General features: G+C 46.9%; 1 protein-coding gene across 1 annotated transcript in view; it reads left to right on the top strand.

The window, feature by feature from the left end:
- Nucleotides 1-21,993, top strand: part of LOC114808701 (RING finger protein 17) — a 113,947-nt gene that overhangs the window by 16,332 nt on the left and 75,622 nt on the right. The window contains exons 3-4 of the mRNA XM_029056521.2: nt 11,285-11,361; nt 11,691-11,832. Of these exons, the coding sequence (XP_028912354.1) occupies nt 11,285-11,361; nt 11,691-11,832 (219 nt within the window). The remainder of the gene's footprint in view (nt 1-11,284; nt 11,362-11,690; nt 11,833-21,993) is intronic.

Raw genomic sequence — 21,993 nt, 5'->3', positions numbered from 1 at the left:
TTCTCTCGCCCTGCTCCAGTCTATTCTTCACTCCGCTGCCCGGCTCATCTTCCTGCAGAAACGATCTGGGCCTGTCACTTCTTAAACAACTCCAGTGGTTGCCTATCAACCTCCGCTCCAAACAAAAACTCCTCACTCTAGGCTTCAAGGCTCTCCATCACCTTGTCCCTTCCTACCTCTCCTCCCTTCTCTCTTTCTACCACCCACCCCGCACGCTCCGCTCCTCTGCCGCCCACCTCGTCACCGTCCCTCGGTCTCGCCTATCCCACCGTCGCCCCTGGGTCACGTCCTCCCGCGGTCCTGGAACGCCCTCCCTCCTCACTTCCGCCAAACTGATTCTCTTTCCCTCTTCAAAACCCTAGTTAAAACTCACCTCCTCCAAGAGGTGAGACTGAGCTCCTCTTCTCCCTCTACTCCCTCTGCCATCCGCCCTTTACCTCTCCGCAGCTAAACCCTCTTTTTCCCCTTTTCCCTCTGCTCCTCCCCCTCTCCCTTCCCATCCCCACAGCACTGTACTCGTCTGCTCAACTGTATATATTTCCATTACCCTATTTATTTTGTTAATGAATTGTACATCCCCTTGATTCTATTAGGTTGCCATTGTTTTCACGAGATGTTCTTCCCCTTGACTCTATTTATTGCCATTGTTCTTGTCTGTCCGTCTCCCCCAATTAGACTGTAAGCCCGTCAGACGGCAGGGACTATCTCTATCTGTTGCCGACTTGTTCATCTCAAGCGCTTAGTACAGTGCTCTGCACATAGTAAGCACTCAATAAATACTATTGAATGAATGAATGAAAGACTTGGCTCCACTGACACTATCCTCTCTTAGTTCCCCTCTTACCTTCCTGGCCGCTCCTTCTCAGTCTCTGGCTCCTCATCTGTCTCCCACCTTGTAACTCTGGGAGTCCCTCACCTTCAGAGCTCCCTTTTGGGTCTCCTCCTTTTCCCCATCTTTATCCACTCCCTGGGGAGAACTCATTCCCTCCCAAGACTCCGGCTACTGAATCTCTCTTACCTTTGAAAAATATATTGTACATGTACTCTTAAAGCATTTGTAGCCTTCAATTATGTTATTTAAATAACAATCGTAGTGATAATAATAATTGTGCTTTTTATTAAGCGCTTACTCTGTGCCACACACTGTACTAAGCACTGGAGTGGTTACAAAGCAGATCAGGTTGGACTCCAGTCCCTGTCTCACATGAGGCTCGCAGTCTTAATTCCCATTTTACTGAAGAGGAAACTGAGGTGCAGCGATTGGGTGGCCTTTAGAAGAGCTCAGCATTGTAGCAGAGGGAGAGCTAATTAAGCAGTTCATATTTGATGTGGAAATGGGTGGGCCAAAGTTGGAGGAGTGGGGAGATAGGGTCTAAAAGGTCAGGAGCGTGAAGAGAAGTTTGGGGTGAGGTAGACGAGAAGGAGTTGCAGTGAGTAAATTGGTGTTGAAGGAATGAAGTGTAGGGGCTGAGATGCAGTCGGACATCAGTGAAGTAGGTTCGAGGGGCCAAAATAATGGAGTGTTTCATAGCCAAGGGGAAGGAGTTTCTGTTCATATGGGGGTGAGTGGGCAGCCCTTGGGGATTCTTGGGGAGTGGGGAAACACAGACTGGACTTTTTTTCTAAAACAGTGATCTGGGCAGCAGGGTAAAGAACAGACTGGAGTGGGGAGAGACAGGAGTGGGGGTGTTAGCAAGGAGGCTGTGACAGTAATGAAGGCGGTTTAGGACAAGTGCTTGAATTATCGTGGTAGCAGTTTGGTTGGTTGGAGCGGAAAGGGTGGGTTATAGTGTTACTGTGAAGGTAGAATCGACAGAATCTGAAGACAGGTTGATTCTGTAGGTCGAATGAGAAAGATGAGTCGGGGAGAATGCCAGGGTTATGGACTTGCGTGCCAGGGAGAGTGGTGGTGCTGTTGACAGTGATGGGAAAGTCATGGGGAGGTCAGGATTTGGGTGGGAAGATGAGTTCTGTTGAGGTCACATTCAGTTTGAGGTGGTGAGACAGCCAAGTAGAGATGTCCTGAAGGCAGGAGGAAATACAAGACTTCAGCGACTCTTCCCCCTTTTCCAGTGATTCTTGGGGAGTGGGAGAAGATGAGACCCCATTCTTGAGGGACCGGCAGGGGAGAGAGTGCATCCGGGGAAAGCCAGGTTTTGGTGTTGATGAGTAGGAGCAATGACTGGGTTAAGAACAGGTTAAGGATGAAGGGAGTCTTCCCTGTGATGGTGCGGGGCCTCCACCAGACTCACAGTTTGAAGCTGTGGGTGATGGGGGGGGGAGGTGATGACGCGGAAAATGGGGAGGAGTTGAATGTGAGTGAGCCGTCATAGGGCGGGGGCTAAGGAGGTGGAAGGAAGAACAGGGGAGTGGGGAGAGGACTCCACTTCCCCTGATTGCCACTATTCAGTCAGCTTTCTCCTTCTTTTCCCCTGCCTTCACCGGTCTAGTGCACCTGCTTCATCCTCTTAAGCTAATCTATTACCTCAACTTTGTTCCTCATTCTTATCTCTCCTGTCGCCGACCTCTGGGTCACGTCTTTCCTCCTGCCTGGGACCCCCTCCCTCTTCCAAGTCCGACAGACTAGGAAGCAGATGGTGGGGTCAACAGTGATGGGAAAGGCAAGCAGAGAAACAGCGTTACCTAGTGGATGGATCACAGACCTGGAGTCAGAAGGACCTGGGTTCTAAACCCGGATCTGCCACTTGTCTGCTGTGAGAGTTTGTGCAAATGCCTCAACTTGTCTGTGCCTCAGTTACCTCATCTGTAAGATGAGTACGAAGCCTATGAGCCCCCCATTTGAGACGTACTTTGCCCAACCTGATTGTTTCGTATCTGGCCAAGCACTTAGTACAATGCCTGGCCCACAGTAAGCACTCAACAAATACCATTTTAAAAAGAAAAAAGAGAGCAGAAGAGAAGATTTGAAGAGGGAAGCTGATGAAGGTCAATTTTTGATGTATCACGCTGAAGTTACCAATGGCATATCTGGACGAAGATGTCCTGGAGGCAAAAGGAAATATGAGATTGCCGATGGGTTGAGAAGTTGAGGCCAGAGAGTTGAATTTGGGATTTTTCATAACCATCCTTATCAGTTAATAAGTTAGTCAATCAATTGTCATTATTGAGTACTTACTATGTGTGAAGCACTGTACTAAGCTCTTCGGAGGTACATTCCCTGCCAGTGGTGGGCTTGCAGTGTAGATCACCATCATCATCATCATCATCATCATCATCATCATCAGTATTATTAACTGAGTGCCTGCTGTATGCAGAGCACTGAAAGTAAGTTTTTGGAACCAAGAGTACCAAGGAATTAGAAAACAAGCTCCCTACAGGGTAGCAGTGGGGAGTGACAGTTTGAAATCAGTTGTACATAGATGTTATCCACCTAGAGATGGTCAGTGAGGCCAGCAAAGCAGATTTGCTCCCTGTGGGAGTGATTGTTAAGTGAAAAGAAAAGGGCCCCATAGCAGAACACTGAGTGACACCCACAGGTTAGGGGATGAGGCACGGAAGAGGACCCAGGAAAGAGACAGAGAAAGAGCCATCAGAGAGGTAGGAGGGAGATCAGGAAAGTACTGTGTTGGTCAAACCAAAATTGATGTGGTTGAAATCCAACTTGTATCTTTGTGGATATGACAGGTGGGGGTGTTCCTTCCAGGTGTTTACTTTCCAGAGGATGAGCACTGCTTAGGGGAAAGAACCAGGGACTGGGCCCAAGGTAGGAGTTCCTAATCCCCACCACAAACTACTTATCTTCACCCATCTCCACTGAGGCTGAGTGAACTGCCTTCCCTCCCTTTCACCAAAGACCCCTGCTCCGTACTATGCTGTGAGGGCTGGGCTTTGGGGATAAACCCTGCTACTGCAAGCCCTAAGTTTCACCCCCACCAGACAACTAATCACACCCCCTCTCTGGGTCCCACACTGGCTGCTTTTCTTGCCACTGAGGAAAATCCATCCCATTCCCCCAACACTGCTCCCCTCCTCCTTCTCCTCTTCTTCCTCTTCTTCCTCTTCTTCCTCTTCTTCCTCCTCCTCCTCCTCCTCCTCTTCCCCTTTCTTTTCCTCCTCATCTTCCCTTTTCTTCACCTCCTCCTCTGTCTTCTTTTCCTCCTCTGTCTTCTTCTCCGTCCCCTCTACCCCCTCATTAGATTCTTGTCATGTTGAACAAGACTAGAGGTGATAAGGGAGAGGAGGGGCGGGTTGGAAAGGGGGAGGGTGGCAAACAGCTTCAGGGGAGCATATGGGGTTTGGTGAGGGTTGGAGGAAAAAAATGGAGCTGGAAAAGGCATCTGTGGTGGGGAACGCCTTGCTGGGGCCAAGGTGCTGTCGTGTTCAATTTCTGTCCACTTCCCTTCCTGTGTTCCATGTCTTCGTTCTCCCTGAATAGAAGACTTCATTGTTCCAACTAAAAAAGTTGGTACTATTTAACCTGGAGCCAAGAGAAGTTGGTTTCCTCAAGCGTACGTGGGATTCGTCTAAGGAAGGAGTTCTGTGTTCACCCCTGAGGAATGACTATTTCATGGTCAAGCTTGACATGGGTCACGCACAAGAAAGCAACTGTCCTAATTGTTGCAAGGATTATTTTCCCAATCCAATTCCAAGGTAGGTTGAGGCATCCTCTCTAAATAGAAGAGTCAGTTAAGAATGACTCAGGGGCAGACTGGCAGGGACCAGCTGTTTCCTCAGAACAAATGATTTCTCCTTGTCGTTTGTATTTGAGAGTGGTACTACCTATAGGATATGACAATAATAAGTGTGGGAGGGGTAGGAAAGATGAGTGCGCAATTGACAGTTCTGTTCACAGCACACATATTGAGTCCTCTTGAGTGTTTGTGTCTTGTCTCTAAGCTCTGCTCTGTCATCCGATTGCTGCGTATTGCCCCATATTAAAAATACAAAGCAACCCAAATTCAGCATTCACCCCAAAACCCCTTCAGTTCATCCTCTTTTGGAATTAATTGTGCTCCTCTAGCGTCAGTTTACTCACTGTACCCCAAAACTGTCTTCCTTGCTGCCACCTTCTTTCCCACATCCTTCTCCCCCCAGCCTGGAACTCTGTCCCCCTCTATATGTGCCAGACCACCTCTCTCCCCACCTTCAAAGCATTATTTAGGTCACATCTCCTCCAACAGACCTTCCCCGATTAAGCCCTCTTTTCCCCGGCTTGATCATCCTTCTGCATCATGTAGGCCCTTGGAGCTGTGTGACCACTGGGAATTTGGTATTTGCCCCACCTTCAACCCCAAAGCACTTAAATTTATGGCTTGAGATTCTACATTATAAATTATTTGTTTACATTAAGTCTGTAAGCTTGGCTTTCTCAGAGTGGCTTAGTGGATAGAGTGTGGACCTGGGAGTCAGAAGGACCTGGGTTCTAATCCTGCCTCTTCCACATGTCTATTGTGTTGCCCTGGGCAAGTCATTTGACTTCTCTGGGCCTTAAGTACCTGATCTATGAAATGAAGATTAAGAGTGTGAGCCCCGTGTGGGACAGGGACTGTGTCGAACCTGATTAAAGTGCTTAGTGCAGTGTTTTGCACACAGTAAGCACTCAGTAAATGCGATTGAGTGAAGGGCTTAAAACAGTGCCTGGCACATAGTAAGCACTTAACGAGTACCATAATCATTGTTACAATTACTATTATTATCATTTTTATGGGCGGGGAATATACTGATTTTGAGGAGAGTACTCAGTACTTAGGAAGCACTCAGTAAATATCACAGATTGACTGATTGACTGATTGATGTGGAACAAAGCTCCCAGGAAGGCAGCTCGTGTTACTTGCTTAGCCTAGGTTTTGGACTTCCCAGTATTAATTTCCATTAATCAATCAATTACTAGTATTTACCGGGCACCTAGCGTATATATAATTCTGAACTCAGCTGTTGGGAGAGTCCAGTAGGCTGTGTAGACGTGATCCTTATCCTCAAAGAGTTTACAGTCTAGCAGACACTAAGATACACTGAAGGAAGGTGGAAGGTAATAGAATGTGAATAGATGTCCATAAGAGATAAGGGGGCGAGGGCAACAGGAAGGGTGAGAACCAAAGTGCTAGGTGATGCAGATGGGCTGAAGTGGGGAAGCAGCGTGGAGTAGCAGATAAAGCATGGACCTCTGCCGTGTGACCTTGTGCGAGACATTTAATTACTGTGTACCTCAGTTTCCTCATCCATTCAGTGGTGATTAGGACTGTGAACCTGAGGTGGAACATGTATTGTGTCCATCCTATTCATCTTCTATCTGTCCCAGTGCTTACTACAGTGCCTGACACGTAATAAGTACCTAACACATACCATCCACTGTAAAATAAAGTAATAATATGATTATAGCCTCGGTTACGCGACCACGTGCTTGGTAGGGTACTCTGCATATAGTAAGTGCTCAATAAATACAGTGGATTGATTACAACTTTAAGAGTTACAAGATTTATGTTTGTCTTACTAAATTAAATCTAATTAAAATACATTAGTAGTGTTATATGGATTGCGTCCACTGCCAGCATCTCATTTTATAATATAGTCACACCCAGGCATATCTCCAAATTCCCAAAATAGTAACCCCAAGTGCACTTCTGCATCAACAGTCTTTACATTTCTATAAGGAAGACATTGAAATCGTAAAAGTTAACACATTCATTCAGTGGTATCTATTGAGCACTTACCGTATGCAGGGCACTGTACTAAGCACCTGGGAAAGTGCAGTGCAGCAATAAAGAGAGACAACCCCTGCCCACAATGAGCTCAAGTCCAGAAAGGAGGTGACAGACAACAGTACAAATATACAGACATCATTATAAATAAATAAAATTACAGATAAATCCATAAATGCTGTGGGATGGGGAGAGGGAAGAAGAACAAAGGGAACCATTCAGGGCAATGCAGAAGGGAGAGGGAGATGAGGAAGAGTGGGGCTTAGTTTTGGAAGGCATCCTGGAGGAGATCTGCCTTCAGTAAGGCTTTAAAGGCAGGGAGAGTAATTGTCTGGCAGATTTGAGGAAGGAGGGCATTCCAGGCCAGAGGTAGGACTTGGGCCAGGTTCGGCGCCAAGACAGGAGAAACGGAGGCACAGTGAAAAGGTTCGCGCCAGAGGAGTGAAGGGTGCAGTCTGGGTTGTAGAAAGAGAGAAGTGAGGTAGGAAGGGCTGAAGTGATGGAGCCCTTTAAAGCCAGTGGTGAGGAGTTTTGGTTGATATGGAGGTGGGTAGTCAACCAATGGAGATTTTTGAGAAGAGGGGCGACATGTCCTGAACGTTTGTGTAGAAAGATAATCCGGGGAGCGGAGTGAAATTATGGAGTGGAGTGGGGAGAGGCAGGAAAGTGGGAGGACAGCGAGGAGGCTGATGCAATCAACTAGGCAGGATAGGATGAGTGATTGTATCAACGTGGTAGCAGTTTGGATGGACGGAGCTTAGTGATGTGATGGTGAGACTGACAGGATTTGGTGACAGATTGAATATGTGGGTTGAATGAGATAGAGGAGTCAAGGATAATGCCAAGGTTAGGGGCTTGTGCGACAAGAAGGATGGCGGGGCAAGTCCAGGAGAGAACAGGGTTTGGGTGGGAAGACAAGGAGCTCTGTTTGAGGCATGTTAAATGTGAGTTGATGGGGGGACATCGAAGTAGAGATGTCTTGAAGGCAATCAGTATTCTCAGTAAATACGACTGAATACATGAATATGCATGTAAGTGCTGTGGGGTTGGGAGCGGGGAGGAATAAGGGGTGCAGTTCAGGATGATTCAGAAGGGAATATGAGAAGAGCAAGGGAGGGTTTAGTTAGGGAAGGCCCCTTGGAGGAATTGTGGCTTGAAGGTGGGTGAGCAATGATCTGTCAGATATGGAAAGGATCATTCACTACAGAAAATCTGGTATGTGTCTTCAGCAATATGCTAATCCACTGAAAAGTGCTGCCTACCTGTACAAAGATTAGATAACAGTGTAGGAGACACTTGATGTATTGCAGTAAGCTAACTCCATCCACAGCACTTAAAAGCAATTATTTTCCTCATTGTTTTCCCATGACACAGTAAATTACGAAGTAACTGATGCCAGATAACCGAGGTTCTTCGTACAACTTCAAGAATCTAATTTTATTGCAGCAGTAGTATTCTCTTTGTGGCTGTGACTGTGATGCAAACAGGACTTCTCAGTGACTGTTTTCATGACCTGCCAAGATATACATATTTTTATCATCTGTAAAATCATCAGTTCTCTTTCTTCCTTAATTTGAAAAGCATTGGGAGAACAATGAGGTCAGGTATCTCTGGAAGAAGGTAGGGTGTGGGAGGTGGGGGCTGGATCTGAGTGAGATTTCCACAACCGAAAAGATGAAAGAGGAAAATATCCCAGACCAGGGGTGAGAAAATCCAGGGAACTGGTAAAAACTGGAGAGTTGGCAGCACAGAAACCAGGGATTGAAATGTGATCACTCAGATCATTGTTAAGGTTGAGGCTGCCTATGGGAAATGATGATAGCAGCAATAACAACTTTTTTTCATTTGTTTATGTAAGTATGCCTTTATGTTTCCAAAGGGCTTTAAAATCATCTCTCTCATTTTGTTGTCACAATATCCCAGTCAGGTAGGGAGACGTAAGTGGTGTGATGTAGACTTCAAACCATTTGACGGATGACCGAAGTGAGACCCAGAGAATTTGAGTAAGTTACCCAAGGTCACTAAGCAGGCCAGGTTCCCCTGCTGTTTCCGTTAGACCTTGCTAACAATACCAGTGTTGTACTACCTCTCGATGCCTCTGGTGTCTGCTTCCCAGATTATTCTTCTAAATCATTGTTCTTCCCACCTCTCCACTCCCCTCAAAAACCTCCAATAACTGTAGCACAGGGATTTGGTTGGTATTAGAGAAGTGAAGTTTGTGGGCTGGAGTGTAGTGGGAGAGGAATGAGAATGTGAGAGAGAGTGAGCTGAATGAGTGCCTTGAATCCAACTTCAAAGAGTTTCCCCTTGATAAGGAAATAGTTGTACAACCACTGGGGAGGTCTTTGGAGAGTGGAGAGCTGGGCACATGCAGATCATGGGTTTAAAAAAAAATCCAGTCAGTGAAGTGAAGTCTGAGAAGCAGCATGGCTTAATGCAAAGAGCACAGGCCTGGGAATCAAAAGACCTGGGTTCTAATCCCACTCGGCTGCTTTTGTGATTTTGGGTAAGTCACTTAACTTCTTTGTGTCTCAGTGTCCTCATTTGCAAAATGGGAATGAAATGCCCTCTCTTTCATACTTAGACTGAGTGCCATGTGAGAAAGGGACTAATTGTGGTATTTGTCAAGTGCTTACTGTGTGCCAGGCTCTTTCTTAACCATTGGAGTAGGTACAAGGAACTTGGGTTGGACACAGACCGTGCCCCGCCTGGGACTGACCAGTGGCTCAGTTCCCACTTTACAGATGAGGTAGGAGGCATAGCAAAGTGAAGTGACGTGCCCAAGATCATACAGCGGACAAATGTCCCACCTGATTATCTTGTATCTACCACAGCACCTAATACAGTGCTGGGCCCAGAGTAGGCACTTAACAAATGCCAAACTTAAAATGGGTTTTTTTAATTGTTCTCATTATTGCTGTTGCTGTTACTTATGAATTTGATTGGGATGAGGTTGTAGGCAGAGAAGTCGATGAGGAGAGTGATGCAGTTGTCACGGCAGGTGTTGTGCCAGTGTGGTAGCAGCATGGGTGGAAAAGAAAATGTGGATACTGGAGATGTTATATGAAGACAGAATTGAAAGGACAGCTTGGTAAATAACTGAATATGTTATTTAAAGGAGAATGAAGACACAGTGATAATGCCAAGGCTACAGGCTTGTGAGAACAGGTGGATACGGGCAGGGAACATTTCTGCTAATTCTGTTTATTGTACTCTCCCAAGCTCTTAGTAGAGTTTGCTGCACATAGAAAGTGCTGAATAAATGCCATCAGTTGATTGATGTGAATCAATCAAGTAGTGATGGGACTGTTGGGTGGCAGGGAGGTTTCAGGAGATGAAATGAGGATTTCAGTTGATAGTGAGATGATGGTGAGAAACTGAGTTAGAATGGTCTGGAAAGCAAGAGGGAATGTAAGGTTGCTTCAGTTATGAAGTAGGTGAAGTAGTTGGCCAGGACACTGGGTGCACATGGTGGGGGAGAGAGACATCTGGAAGTTTAGGAAGGGGTTTAGACGTCAGAAATAGGCTGTGGGAATAGGAATGTGTAAGGAATGAGACATAGTGTGTCTGAGCAGAAGACAGGCAAGACTCTTAGCAGGTGAGCATCAAATTGAGGTGGATGGCATCAGCCTGATACTTGAATAGTTCCGTGGGCTAAGCACATGAGTGGAAGAAACATGCAATTTGAGATGACTCAGGTCTGAGATTTGGTGGAACCCAATTGAGCGACAGGGTGCTAGAGACTTGCTTCCCCCATCAGTCATTTTATTTTCCAGCATGACCCCCACCCCTACATTGTAAATACCGTGAGGACAGGGAATCATGTCTACTTATTTGACTGTACTAGGCCAATCACTTGGTTGCCATCACCTTTCCCCGTCCTATCTCACGTCCCTTCTCTCTTTCTACATCCCAGCCCTCAGACTCCATTTCTCTGGTGGTAACCTTCTCGCTGTGCCTCATTCTCGCCTGTCCCACCGTCGGCCCATGGCCCGTGTCCCACGTCTGGCCTGGAATGCTTGTCCTCCTCAAATTCACCAAACAGTCACACTTCCCTCCTTCAAAGCCCTATTGAAGGTTCACCTCCTCCAGGAGGCCTTCCCAGACTAAGCCCCCCCATCTCCTCAGCTCCCCTCCACCCCCCCCATCACCCCAATTCGCTCCCTTTTCTCTACCCCCCTCCCCTCCCTTCAGCATTTGTGTATATATGTACATTTCTATAATCTTATTTATATTAATGCCTGTTTATTTGTTTTGATATATACATATCTTTAATTTTATTCATTTATATTGATGCTGTTGATGCCTGTTTACTTGTTTTGATGTTTGTCTCCCCCATTCTAGAATGTGAGCCCACTGTGTGCAGGGATTGTCTCTCCTAGTTGCTGAATTGTACTTTCCAAGCACTTAGTAAGCACTCAATAAATACAATTGCATGAGTAAATAAACTTGGTTCCATCCTCGGTACAGGCCTGACTAAATATTACTGGTGAATTCATTTTCTTTCCTCAGTCTTCCTTCTGTTTCAAAAACCCACCGTCAGGGGATTCTGTGGCATTTCCTTCACCTACAGTTAGCAGTTAGCAATTTTTATCATTTACCTACCCAGTATTCTGAAATTCCAGATTGTGCAAATCCCGAAGACAGGATTTCAGAGCACACTGTCATGGCTGGAGTCTGTGAAGTTGGGTGATTTTGTCAGGTAAGTTGCAGTGGTCTGAGAAGATGTAAGTTAACGGATTGCAAAATTGCTAGCGGTACCTCGTCATTTATTTCCCGTCCCCTTCCGCTCCCTTCTCCTCATTTTTCCTTCCCCATTTCCCTCTCTCCCTCCAATCTCCCTCCCTCCTCCACTCCCTTCCCTTTCTTCCTGTACCGTATTCTTTCTCCTCCCTTTTCCCCTCTTTCCTCTCCCTTCTCCGCATCTGTCCTTCCCCAGCTGCCTTCCTCCCCACCAGTGGAGAGTAAGAGTTACTAAGGAGGAGATCATCTCTTTACATTGCTTATCCACTTGACTATGCTTCTGTTTAGCTTGCAGTCACTGCTTCCCTATAAAGAGCCTGAGAAGAATATGGCTATTCGGTATGGTCCACCTGTATTACCCAAAGAATCAGCAGAAGTTTCTGTTGTAGTTTGCCATGTGAATAGTCCTGGTGATTTCTACCTTCAGCTGGTAAGTCCAGACCATAAAAATGCTTCCCTATTTCTGCAATTCATATGTGTAGAATATAAAATATGGAGTTACAGAAGTAATACCCTACACAACATCTCTCCACTTTTACCCCCAAGGATCTTAGGAAATTGGGTTCAACATGACTGTACTGTATATACTTCAGTGCTTACTACAGTGCGTGGCATACAGGAAGCACTTATAAAATTCCATTAAATAGTGGCAACCAAAAAAACAATGGAGTCTCCCATTAGGGACGAGGGAGGCGCCTTGTCTAGTGGTTTACAGACCACTGTTCACACCTCTCTCGCCTTGCTGGTCATGTTGTCACTAGATAAAGGAGTGGAACAAATACATGGGTGGGTGGGAGGGCAGCACACTGCATAATGTGCGCATTCTTGTCTGTAGGTGCATGTGTGCGCGCAAACGTGTGTGTGTATGTATGCATGTGTGTTTTCTACTCACTGTACAGTCCTTGGTCTCCAAAACACTGAAATCAATCAATCAATCGATCAATCAATCAATATCAATCCTGTTTCCTGAGGCCTTAGCATATGCGGAGCACTATACTAAGTGCTTAGAAGAGTACCTAAAACAGAGTTGGTATCCATGTTCCCTGCCCACAACGAGCTTATAGTCTGAGGTGGGGCGGGGGGGCAGACATTACTATAAAGAAAAAAATGATGGATATGGACATAAGTGGTGTGGGACTAAGGGAGGGGTGAATAAAGGGAGCAGATCAGGGTGATGTGGAAGGGAGTGGGAGAAAAGGAATGAGGGCTTAGGCGGGGATGGGAAAGCCAGTAGTCCAACCATAACCTTACCTGCCTTCTCATCCCCAGCCCTTCATAAAAGAGTCCAGCAGAGACCTCTGAGCTCTTCACCCCCCGACTACTATCCCAGTCCTCATTTCCCACTTGGCTTGCCTCCCCGTTCTCCCATCTCTTGATGTACAACTCCTTCTTCTTAATTCTTGCCCTCCTCACTGAAGTCAACTTCCTCGCCCCCTCTGTCCCTCCGTTGATTTTGCACCACCAGTCTCTAGCCCTCAGTCATCTCCAAAGTTGCCCTACCTCCACTCCAGCACTCATGCATAGGCATGCTGTTGGTGGAAATGCAGGAACCAGGGCTTCTTTGACCATCTCAAGTTCATCCTGCCTGCTGTAACTCTGCCTTCTCCTCAGATCAGTAATGCTACTTCTCCTCCCTTATCGAACGACTCCCATGCCCATTGCCTTCACCAACTGTTCCATATAGTTAACTCCTTTCCGATACCCTGCAGTGCCCCTGTAGCCATACTTTCTTTCCCCTCATAAGTTTGGCAACTACTCTCTTAATGAATTTGAAAACCATCAGATATGACCTCCCCAAATCCCCACCTTAACTTTTCAGCTCTGTCCTGTCATTTCCTTGTCCCACCCCATCCCCATCCTTGTCCATCCCCTCATCCTTCTTGGTTGTTTCCTAATAGGAGGTGTTCTGCCTGATTTCAAATCTACCTCCTCCACCTGGGCTGTGCCTCCAACCACAGTCCTTCATCCGGTATAAGAACACATGTGCCCATTCTTCTTCCCTCCTCGACTGCCATCTTCAGCTTGTCAGTCTGATGGGTCCTTTCCCTTTGCCTTCAGACATTCCCATGACTCCCCTACCATTCAGAAAACCTTCTCTGGACCTCACTGCACCATTCAGCTATCACCCAGTCTCCCTCCTCCACTCCTCTTCTTATCCCAACTTAGCAATCAGGTGTATTCCCCCCACCAAATCCCCTTCCTCTCCTCCAGCCTCCATCTTGATTTCTCCAAATCTATTAGTTGCTCTCATTACACCTTTGAGATCCTTTTCTTCATCACCAGTGATGTCCTTTTTCTGTCCAAACTTAGTGGTCACTACTCGACCCTTCTTGTCCTTGAACCCTCAGCTCCTCCCAACCTCATTGACCATCCCCTTCTCCTGTAAACACTCTCAAACCTAAGACTTTATCTCAGTGCTGTCTCCTGGTTATCCTTTTACCTCACTCACAGTCAGTCAGCCAGCCAACCAGCCAGCCAGTCAGTTTTATTTACAGAGCGCTTATAGTTCTTTCATTCAGTGAGTCATATTTATTGAGCACTTAACTGTGTACAAAGCATGGTGCTAAGCCCTTGGGAGAGTACAATATAAGAACAAAGAGACACATCCCTACCACAACGAACTCACTGTCTAGAGGGGGAGACAGACATTAATATAAGTAAATAAGTAGATAAATAAATAAGCTTATAAGTAAATAAATTAATGAAAAACAAATAACAGGTATATACATATGTGCTGTGCGGCTGGGAGGGAGAATGAATGAAGGAGCGAGTGAGAGTGGCACGGAAGGGAGGGAGAAAAGAGAAGGGGAGGGCTTAGTCAGGGAAGACTTCTTGGGGATGTGCCGTGAATGAAAGTTTGAAGTGGGGGAGAGTAATTATCTGCCTGATATAATAATGTTGGTATTTGTTAAGTGCTTACTATGCAGAACACTGTTCTAAGTGCTGGGGTAGATACAAGATCATCAGATTGTCCCACATGAGGCTCACAATCTTAACCCCCATATTACAGATGAGGTAACTGAGGCATAGAGAAGTTAAGTGACTTGCCCACAGTCACACAGCTGACAAGCGGCGGAGCCGGGATTTGAACCCACCACCTCTGACTCCCAAGCCCGTGCTCTTTCCACGGAGCCACGCTGGTATGAGGAACGAGGGTGTCCCAGACCAAAAGGAGGATGTGGGTGGGTGGTCGGCAGCAAGATAGATGAGCTCATGGAACAATGAGAAGGTTAGGATTAGAGGGACAAAGTGTGTGAGCTGAGTTGTAATAGGAAAGTAGAGAGGTAAGGTAGGAGGGGGCAAGGTGATTAAGTACTTTAAAATCAATGGTGAGAAGTTTTAGTTTGATGCGGAGGTGGATGAGTTACCATTGGAGTTTCTTCAGGAGTCGGGAAACGTGATTTGAACGTTTTTGAAGGAAAATGATCTGGGCAGCAGAATGGAGTGTGGACTGGAGTGGGGAGAGAAAAGAGGCAGGAAGGTCAACCAGGAGGCTGTTACAGTAATCACGGCAGAACAGGATAAGTGCTCACATTAATGTAGTAGCAGTTCAGATGGAGAGGAAGGGGTAGATTTTGGCAAAGTTGTGAAAGTAGAAGTGTCAGGAGTTAGTGGTGGCTTGAACACATGGGTGGAATGAGAGAGAGAAGTCAGGTTAATGCCAAGGTTACGGGCTCATGAGGCAGGAAGATAGATGGTGCCGTCAACAGTGATGGGAAGGTGAGCAGGAGGATAAGGTTTGGGTGGGAAGATAAGAAGTTCATTGTTAGCCATATTAAGTTTGAGGGGTCGGGAGGACATCCAAGTAGTGATGTCTCGAAGACATGGGGAAATGCGAGACTACAGAGCGGGAGAGAGATCAGGGTGGGAGATGTAGATTTGGGTGTCATCAGGATAGAGGTGATAGATGAAACCGTATAAGCGAATGGCTTTTCCACGGGAGTGGGTGTAGATGGAGAAAAAAAGGGGACCTTGAGGAACCCCCACACTTAGGTGATGGGAAGCCGAGGAGGAGCCCGTGAAAGAGACTGAGAAAGATCTGCCAGAGAGCTAGGAGGAGAAATAGGAGAGGACAGTGTCAGCGAAGCTAAGGTTGGAATATGTTTCCGGGAGAAAGGAGTGGTGCAGCTGAGAGGTCGAGGAGGATTAGGATGAAGTGGAGGCTGTTGGATTTGGCAAGGAGGAAATCATTGTTGACCTTTGAGAGGGTGGTTTCTGTGGAGGGAAGAGGACAGAAGCTAGATTGGAATGGGTCAAGAAGAGAACTTGAGGGGAGGAATATGAGGCAGTGGGTTTAGAGAGCTCGCTCCAGGGTTTTGGAGAGGAATGGTAGGAGGGAGATGGGGTGATAACAGGAGGGAGCCTTGGGGTCAAGGGAGGGTTTTTTTTTAGTACAGGGAGTTATAGGCATGTTTAAAAGCAGTGGGAAAGAAGCCATTGGTGAGTTGAAGATGGCAGTTAGGGAGGGAGGGAGGGAGGGAGGGAGGGAGGGAGGGAGGGAGGGGGCAAGTGTTTTGATAAGGTGCGGAAGAATGGGTTTGGATGCACAGGTGGAGGTGGGGTGGATTTTGAGAGAAGGCAGGAGATTTCCCTTTGGAGATAGCGCAGGGAACGACAGGAGAGTTGAAGACGGGGCAGGAGAGGGGAGTGACTGGAGAGGGACAGGGGAGATTTTCGGGAGATCACGCATGGTAGTGTCAATTCTGCTGATGAAGAGAGTGGCCAGGGCACAGGGGGCAAGAAATAGGGGAGGTGGGGTGACAGAAGGCCTGAGGAGGTAGTCAAATGTCTGGAACCACTGGCGATGGTGATGGGCATGGATGTCAATAAGGGTGGAGAAATAGTTTTGCCATGCAGAGGAGAGGGCAGAGTTAAAGCATGCAAGGATAAACTTGAAGTGGATGAAATCTAGATTTCCATCAGCAGTGCTCTGTAGCTCAAGCACAGGAGCAGAGGAGGTGATCCAGGGCTGTGGGTAAGTGGTATGAGAGCAATGAAGGGATAGGGGAGCAAGGGAGTTGAGTTCAAGAGAGACAGTGGTGTTGAGAGAGTCAGTCTAGTCATCAAGGGAAGGTAGTTAGGGTATAGAATCTAAATGGGCCTGATACCTTGAAGAAAATGAGATGGGGTCACAAGATTGGAGGTGTCTGTGGGGAAACACTACTGATTTATGGGGAGGAGGTGTGTGGGAGAGAAGGCAGGTGAGGAGACTGATCAGATTTTGGGATTTCAGAGTTTGTGAGGGTAGAGATTGTGCAGTGTCTTGAGATGATGAGATCTAGCATGTGTCCAAGTTGGTGAATGGACGAGGTGTGGTGGAACAGGAGGTCAGTGGAGTTGAAGAGTGATTGAAGGCAGGCAGTAGAAGGGTCATCAGGAACATCTATGTGGATATTGAAGTTCCCAAGTTTCAATGTAAGCAAGGAGAAAGAGGGAAGGAATGCAAGAAAGGGATCAAAATGAATAAAGAAGTTGGAAGTTGGATCTTGGGGGTGGTAGATGACAGCCTGTAGAATCTGCAGTGGGCTGTGGAGGCACATGAGGAGGGCTTCAGAGAAAGGGAAAGAAAAGGTTTTGCGGGGGGAGGTGGAATGCTGCAAAAGTGGCACTGAGGCATGAGGAGGAAGCGAACACCTCCTCCTTTTCCAGTGAGTCTGGGGGAATGGGAGCAGATGAGGCCCCCTGGGAGAGAGCAGGAGGGGAGACCATGTCATTTGGGGAGAAGCAGATTTCAGTGATGGCCAGGAGGAGTAGTGCCCCGAACAGGAACGGGTCAATAATGAAGGAAAGCTCCATAATGGAGTAGGGGTTTCACAGGGCACACTTGGCTGAGTCCGTGCGGACGGGTTGAGGGGTAGGAAGGAATTGAATGGGTTGAGCTGGCGGGGGCCAGATTGATCCTAGGTCACTGATTGTGGGGTGGTGGAGACCCTCCCCTAAATTCAGTATTTTGGCCCCTGGTTTGCCAAGTCACCGCTGGGAGGGTTAGCAGTCTTTTTCCCTCTGCCAGGCACTCTGACCCCATTTTGGGGGAGAGGGGCCGGGGGACTAGGTGTATCTTCCTTGTGGAGTCATTGTAGATCCCCCGCCGGCAGGGAGAGGGTGAGGATGGGGTCAGCGACCCTTCCCTTTTGAGCATGGGTCTGGAGGAGTTGCCCCACATTGGACCTTTGACACTGTCCCTGCTCCCTGTCATAGCTCTCCCTCAGTCCAGCTACCGTCGCCGCCATCTTGACTTATTTCCAGTGGGTAAAGTCATGTACTTAGTGCTTGGGAGAGTACAGTATAGCAATAAAGCAGTCACATTCCCTGTCCACAATGAGCTAACAATCTAGAGGGGGAGACAGACATTAAAACAAATACACAACAGGTAGGTATGTAAGTGCTGTGGGGCTTATGGGATGGCAGGTGAGGGATGAATAAAGGGAGCAAGCCAGGGCAACGCAGAAAGGCGTTGAAGAAGAAAGGCCTTTTGGAGGAGAAGTGTCTTCAGTAAGGTTTTGAAGGTGGGGGGAGTAATTTTTAGTTATGAGGAGGGAGGGGGTACTAGGCCAGAGGCAGAATTATTACTATTATAATCACTAGATTATTATTATGATATTTGATAAGCACTTAGTATGTGCCAAGCAGTGGTCTAAGCACTGGGGAAATACAAGTTAATCGAGTTGGACACCGTCCCTATCCCATATGGGGCTCTCGCTCTAAATCCCCACTTTACAGATGAGGTAACCAAGGCTCAGAGAAGTTAAGTGATTTGCCCAAGGTCTCACAGCAGACGTGCAGAAGCAGGACTAGAACCCAGGTCCTTCCGACTCCCAGGCCCATGCTCTGTCCAGTAAGCCAGGCTGCTTACTGTTACTACTTGTACCTCCACCACTACCACTAGTCAGTCACTAATCGTATTTATTGAGCACGGGGGACACATTAAGCAGACACATTCCCTGACCACAATGAGCTTCTAGCACTACTACTGCTGCTGCTGCTGCTGCTGCTGCTGCTGCTGCTGCTGCTGCTGCTGCTACTGCTGCTACTGCTGCCACTACTGCCACTACTGCCACTACCGCCTCTACCACTACTACAATTATTACTGTTACTACTGCTACCACCAAAATTACTGCTGCTACTAACATGGATGTAGTAACGTGGCAACAGCAGCTCCTGCCTTTCTCTTCTGTGGTTCCATCCAGGCCTGAAATCCTCAAATCCATTTGGAAAAGACAAGGCTCTACAACTGGACTGGGCTGAAATCAGCAGAAATGGGGGCTAATAAATCACTTTAGCAAAACTAAAATTACAGGAGTAAGCTGCACTGACTCCCCCACCAGCACCTGGTGGGTGCCGATGCTAGTCAGAGAGCCTGTCCACTGTTTTCCCGTAGCCTTATACTCATGTTCAGAACAGGTATCATTGCCAGTGAAAGACTCTAGCTTCTTACTGCTTTTTGTTTTTAATATTTTGGTTCTACAGCAGTCCCTGACTCAGCCTCCTTGGCCTTGGAAGGGAAGGAAAGAGGGGTGCTATAATACTAATGTTGGTATTTGTTAAACACTTACTATGTACCAAGCACTGTTCTAAGCGCTGGGGTAGATACAGGGTAATCAGGTTGTCCCACGTGAGGCTCACAGTCTTAATCCCCATTTTACAGATGAGGTAACTGAGGCACCGAGAAGTCAAGTGACTTGCCCAAAGTCACATAGCTGACAGGTGGTGGAGGCGGAATTAGAACTCCTGACCTCCGACTCCTAAACCCATGCTCTTTCCACTGAGCCACGCTGCTTCTCTGTGCTATGGCAATTCACTTCTCCAAAGATGATGAAAACTCCTTATGGGCAGTCATCTTGTCTACAAACTCGGTTGTATGGTACTGTCCAAAGTGAGAAGCAGTGTTCCCTAGTTGATAGTGCTTGGGCCTGGAAGTCAGGAGGACTTGGGTTGTAATCCCAGCTGCACCTCTTGTCCACTGAGGCAAGTCACTTCACTTCTCTGTGCTTCAATTACCTCATCTGCAAAATGGAGATTAAGACAGCGAGCCCCATGTGGGACACTGGCTCTGTCCAATCTGGATAACGTGTATCAACCCGGGTGCTTAGTAGAATGCCTGGCAAATAGTAAGTACTTAACAAACACCATTGAAGAAAGAAGTGCTTAGTACAGTGCTCTGCCCCCAGTAAGTTTTCAGTAACTACCACTGATTGATTGGCTGACTGATTGATTGATGATTGAGGAAATGGCACACACCCAGGAGGCTGCGAGAGAGGAAGACAGAAAAGAGTGGAGAAAGGAAGAATGAGAGAAATTGAGGAAGGGCAGAAGAGGGTTAGGGGGACAGTGACCAAGAGGGAGGAGAGGATGAAGAGAAATTAGAGAAAGTCCAGAGAACAGATTCAAGGCGATTGAGAGAAACAATAGGAATGGGAAATTAGAGGGGACACAAATTGGCAGGGAAAGAGAGAGAGAGGGGAGAGATGCTGAATATAAGGAAATTAATAGGAACAGATGAAAGGAGAGAAGGAAACACTGTGGGAAAAGCCACACACACGAAGACACACACACACACACACACAAAATTTCTGTATCTCTCCCCCGTATATCCACACACCTCTCTCATCACTGTTTTACACATTTCCTTCAAAATGAAATTACAAACTTAATGGTTTAAAGATCATCCCTAACGTATTAGTCTACAAATATCTGATACTGATGGGAGCAAGAGGTCAGTGGCGCAGGAGAGGATAATCTTCCTGAGACTCTCTCACTGGCTCTTTCTTTGTCCCCCTCTTTACCGAGGTGACTCTCAAGATTATGTTCTGGGTCCCCTTCTTTTCTCAGTCTACCCTGCTTCGGAGAGCCTATCCACAGTCATGCTTCACCTGCCATCTCTACGGAGAGGACTCCTTAATATTCCTCGCCATCCCTGACTTGTCTCCAGTCTTACATCTCCTCCTGCCTCCAGGGCATACCTTCTTGACCGTCTCTCCAGGGCTGTAGAAAGGATCTACACTTTTAGGAACAGGATCCTGGTATTTTGCGAGTTCCCAGAAGATTGCTAGTTGTAAGGCTGGGGTAATGAGCCAAATCAGCACTTTCCCAAGTCTTTTGAACATCAATTTTGCCTGTACTCAGGTAGAGGGGGTGGGCGGACAAGCAGGATTGAAATTTCCTTTTGCCTCCCCACATGCCCACCCAAGCCCTTCACCCCACTACCCACTGGGCGTGAGCTTTGAGTCCATTCAATTCTATGTATTGAGCTCTTACCATGAATATGAATTCTGCTAGGAAACCACCTTTTTTGTGTGGATTGCAACATTCTCATTATGGCTATTTTTAAAACAACATAAAAATCTTGGTGGTGTTTCCTTCATGAATTCTGGGACATTTCAACTTCCCTAATGTTTATACAGTGCTGTGTACACACAGTGGTCACTCGGTAAATTCGACAGATTGATCGATTGAAATTCCCAGCAAATATTGCTTATATTTCAGCTATGCTGCGGCACTGTCCCGAGAAAAAGCTTTGTGACAGGGAAGTCGTTGTTCCCAGAGCAATCCCCGTAGATCTCCCTGCACACATTTCAAAACAAATACTTGAACTTTTTTACTTCAGGCATTCTAGGAATTTTAAATTATGAAACAAAGCAAAAACCTGACGGGGATCGAGACTGATCCTGCCCATCACATGGTTGGGTGAGAGGCACTCTCTCAACAGGCAGAACGCAGGCAGATGAATCCACCAATAAAATCCTCCTTGGAACTAACTGAAGGAAACAATTTATAAACCCCCATGGAACAGTGCTTTGAACTAGTGAAATAATGGTCACAGAAGGTTCATTCATTCAATCAATTGTATTTATTGAGCACTTACTCTGTGCAGAGCATTATACTAAGCGCTTGGAAAGTAAAATTTGGCAACAAATAGAGACAATCCATACCCAGCAACGGGTCCAGAAAGGGGGAGATAGACGACGAAACCAAAGAACAACTAAAACAACAAAAGTGGACAGGCATCAATAGTATCAATATAAATAAATAGTATTATAGGTATACCCACATCATTAATAAAATAAATAGAATAATAAATATGCGCATATATACACAAGTGCTGTGGGGCAGGGAAGGAGGTAGAGCACAGAGAGAGAGTCAGGGCGATGGGGAGGGGAGGAGGAGCAGAGGAAAAGGGGGGCTCAATCTGGGAAGTCCTCCTGGAAGAGGTGGGGTTTCAGGAGGGCTTTGAAAGGGGGAAGTGTGCTAGTTTTGCTGATGTGAGGAGGGAGGACATTACAAGCCAGAGGTAGGATGTGGGCCAGGGGTCGACGGAACAGGCGAGAACGAGGCACAGTGAGGAGTTCAGCAGCAGAGGAACAGAGTGTGTGGGCTGGCCTGTAGCAGGAGAGAAGAGAGGTGAGGTGAGGAGGGGGCAAGGCTATGGGGAGCTTTGAAGCTCATAGTGAGGAGTTTTTGCTGGGTACAAAGTTTGATAGGTAAGCACTGGAGATTTTTGAGGAGGGGTTGACCTGCCCAGAGCGCTTGTGTAGAAAAATAGTCTGGGCAGCAGAGTGAAGGGTGGCCTGAAGTGCGGAGAGATTAGGAGATC

This window comes from Ornithorhynchus anatinus, chromosome Y4, assembly GCF_004115215.2.
Source record: "Ornithorhynchus anatinus isolate Pmale09 chromosome Y4, mOrnAna1.pri.v4, whole genome shotgun sequence".
NCBI classification, from domain to species: Eukaryota; Metazoa; Chordata; class Mammalia; order Monotremata; family Ornithorhynchidae; genus Ornithorhynchus; species Ornithorhynchus anatinus.
Note: the sequence above shows the minus strand (reverse complement) of the source record. Positions and strands in the feature narration are given on the sequence as shown.